The sequence below is a fragment of the Octopus bimaculoides genome, chromosome 3 (genome assembly GCF_001194135.2).
Source record: "Octopus bimaculoides isolate UCB-OBI-ISO-001 chromosome 3, ASM119413v2, whole genome shotgun sequence".
Lineage (NCBI taxonomy): Eukaryota > Metazoa > Mollusca > Cephalopoda > Octopoda > Octopodidae > Octopus > Octopus bimaculoides.
In genome coordinates this window covers 167503687-167505767 of record NC_068983.1, presented here as the reverse complement: position 1 = coordinate 167505767, position 2081 = coordinate 167503687, and the positions used below count along the sequence as shown (strand labels likewise).

At 39.2% G+C, this 2081-nt stretch overlaps 1 protein-coding gene across 1 annotated transcript; it reads right to left on the bottom strand.

Annotated features, from left to right (window-relative positions):
* Window positions 1-6: 6 nt before the first annotated feature.
* Window positions 7-1889, bottom strand: LOC128247363 (uncharacterized). The gene has a single exon (XM_052966682.1). The coding sequence runs from the start codon at window positions 1496-1498 to the stop codon at window positions 239-241; it is 1260 nt and encodes a 419-aa protein (XP_052822642.1). The 5' UTR covers window positions 1499-1889; the 3' UTR covers window positions 7-238.
* Window positions 1890-2081: the final 192 nt, after the last annotated feature.

The window sequence follows — 2081 nt, the reverse complement described above, 5'->3', positions numbered from 1 at the left end:
TATATATATATATATATATATATATATATATATATATTATGCACACATATGTACGTGTACATATACCTGTGTAAGTGTATGTGCATGTGTGTGTGAATGTATGTGTGTGTGTGTGAATGTATATAACAAAAGTGTTTACTTAGAAAGGGGATCGTCTATAGAATTGTAATATAATCATAATAATAATCATAATAATAATAATAATAATAATAATAATAATTTCAATGCTTCTCAGTTTCTATTTATACCAATGTATTAAGGAATCCTTTTTCACATAAGAATCGCGTGCAAACTTGAAGTAAGTACTGATGAAGGTCGGAACGATGCGTTCGTTGTTGATTCTGACAAGCTGAGGGAAAGCCTTGCGAAAGCATTTGGTCGCTTCATCCAGGTAATAATGAGGCATCGAAGGAAACAGGTGATGTACTTGGTGGGTGTCGATGGAATGGGTGAGGTCATGCGCCCAACCGTAATTACGGTCGACGCTGGAAAGCTGACCACGAACGTAGGTCCACTCTTCGCTCTTATACCAGGGAATACCTGAGTCGTTGTGGTGCAGGAATGTACAGATAACTAGCCAGGAAGCATACACGAAAATAGGGACGAAATAGAAGTAAATCATATCACAGAATCCTCGTTGCAAATAATAATAGTACAAACACATCAGCCATCCGAGAATTGTTATAATGGATATATAAATAGCCATGATGTGTTTTTTGAATAAAGTTTCAAAAGGGTTGAAATGGAAGACCCGTCTTGGGCTGTATCCTTCAAACAAATAAATAAACCAACCGATGCCGAGTCCAAAGCCAGGTATTAAAACCCTGTCTTTCTTTATTGATTCTTCGATCGGATAGAAAACCTCATCTTTTTCGAAATTACCCGTGTTTTTGTGATGGTTTCGGTGCGATAGTTTCCATGCATAATAAGGTACTAAAAGAATGGTATGTAATAGTGTTCCTATGATATCATTAAACAGCTGATATCTAGAAAACGAACCGTGACCGCAATCATGTCCAAGAACGAATATTCCAAACAGTACGGTTCCTTGAACCAACCAGTAAGAAGGTGTGACCCCTAACCAAAATAGCCAAGACGGAAGGTAATAATAGGACAAATCTGTGGTATGATAAAGAACAAAGAGAATGGCCAAGTCTCTGAAAACATAGTAAAGCGAAAGAGATAGAATCGGTTCGAAGCAATGCTTTGGTAATTTCCGCTTAATTTCAATAATTGATGGCAGTTTATCTTTTTCGAAAGCTTCCATTCTCATCTCAGGAGATTGTTCGTGGTAGGGAATCACATCCTTATCGTTTGAGTTGATCGTCGGGGTGGTGGAATCACCGGTAATCGAACTTTCGACTCCTCGTTTCCTCGTTTCGTTGTACTTCTGGTTATCGACATCGTTGTCGTCTTCAGGTTTTCTCTTCTGTTTGTCATCGTCCATGGAAGGCTCACCGCTAGCATCGCTGCCAACTTCTGGAATAGCTGTCACCATTTGGACGGTGGTGTTGTTTGGTGTAATTTAAGATATTATAAAAGAAGTTGCAGAACTGTTTCAATAGGAAAATAATCTCAAGTCAAGCGAACCGGAGGAATAAAAAAACAAACGTGTGCCACACAGGAGACAAGCGTTGAAACTGTGGTTAATACGAGCATGTGTGTGTGTGTGTTAAGGGAATGGATAGCAGTATGAGTGAAGGTGTGTGTTGCAACCCTGATACTACTACTACTGCTGGCAACAATATAACCTCCACAGCTGTCGACTTAGATGGGTTAAGTTTTTTTACCGACAATATGGATGCAGACGAAGCGATTAAGACTCATCCTAATAGTTAGGCCGCTGGTTAAACTAGTCTCCCTCCTTTTCATTCCTCCACCACCACCACCGCTCTCCCTCTCTCTCTCTCCCCTCCCCCTCGCTATCTCCCTCTCTCCCCTCTCTCTCTTGACTTTCTTCTTTACACAATATCATCATTTATCTTTACTATAACACCCACTTTCACTTTCCCTCATTTCCTTCGTTTCATTTTTTTTTTACAATTACTTAATCATTTAATCATATCTCTCTTGTATCCTAT

Excerpts from the sequence above, each read along its gene's own strand:
- LOC128247363 (XM_052966682.1), bottom strand. The coding sequence starts at position 1,498 with ATGGTGACAGCTATTCCAGAAGTTGGCAGCGATGCTAGCGGTGAGCCT.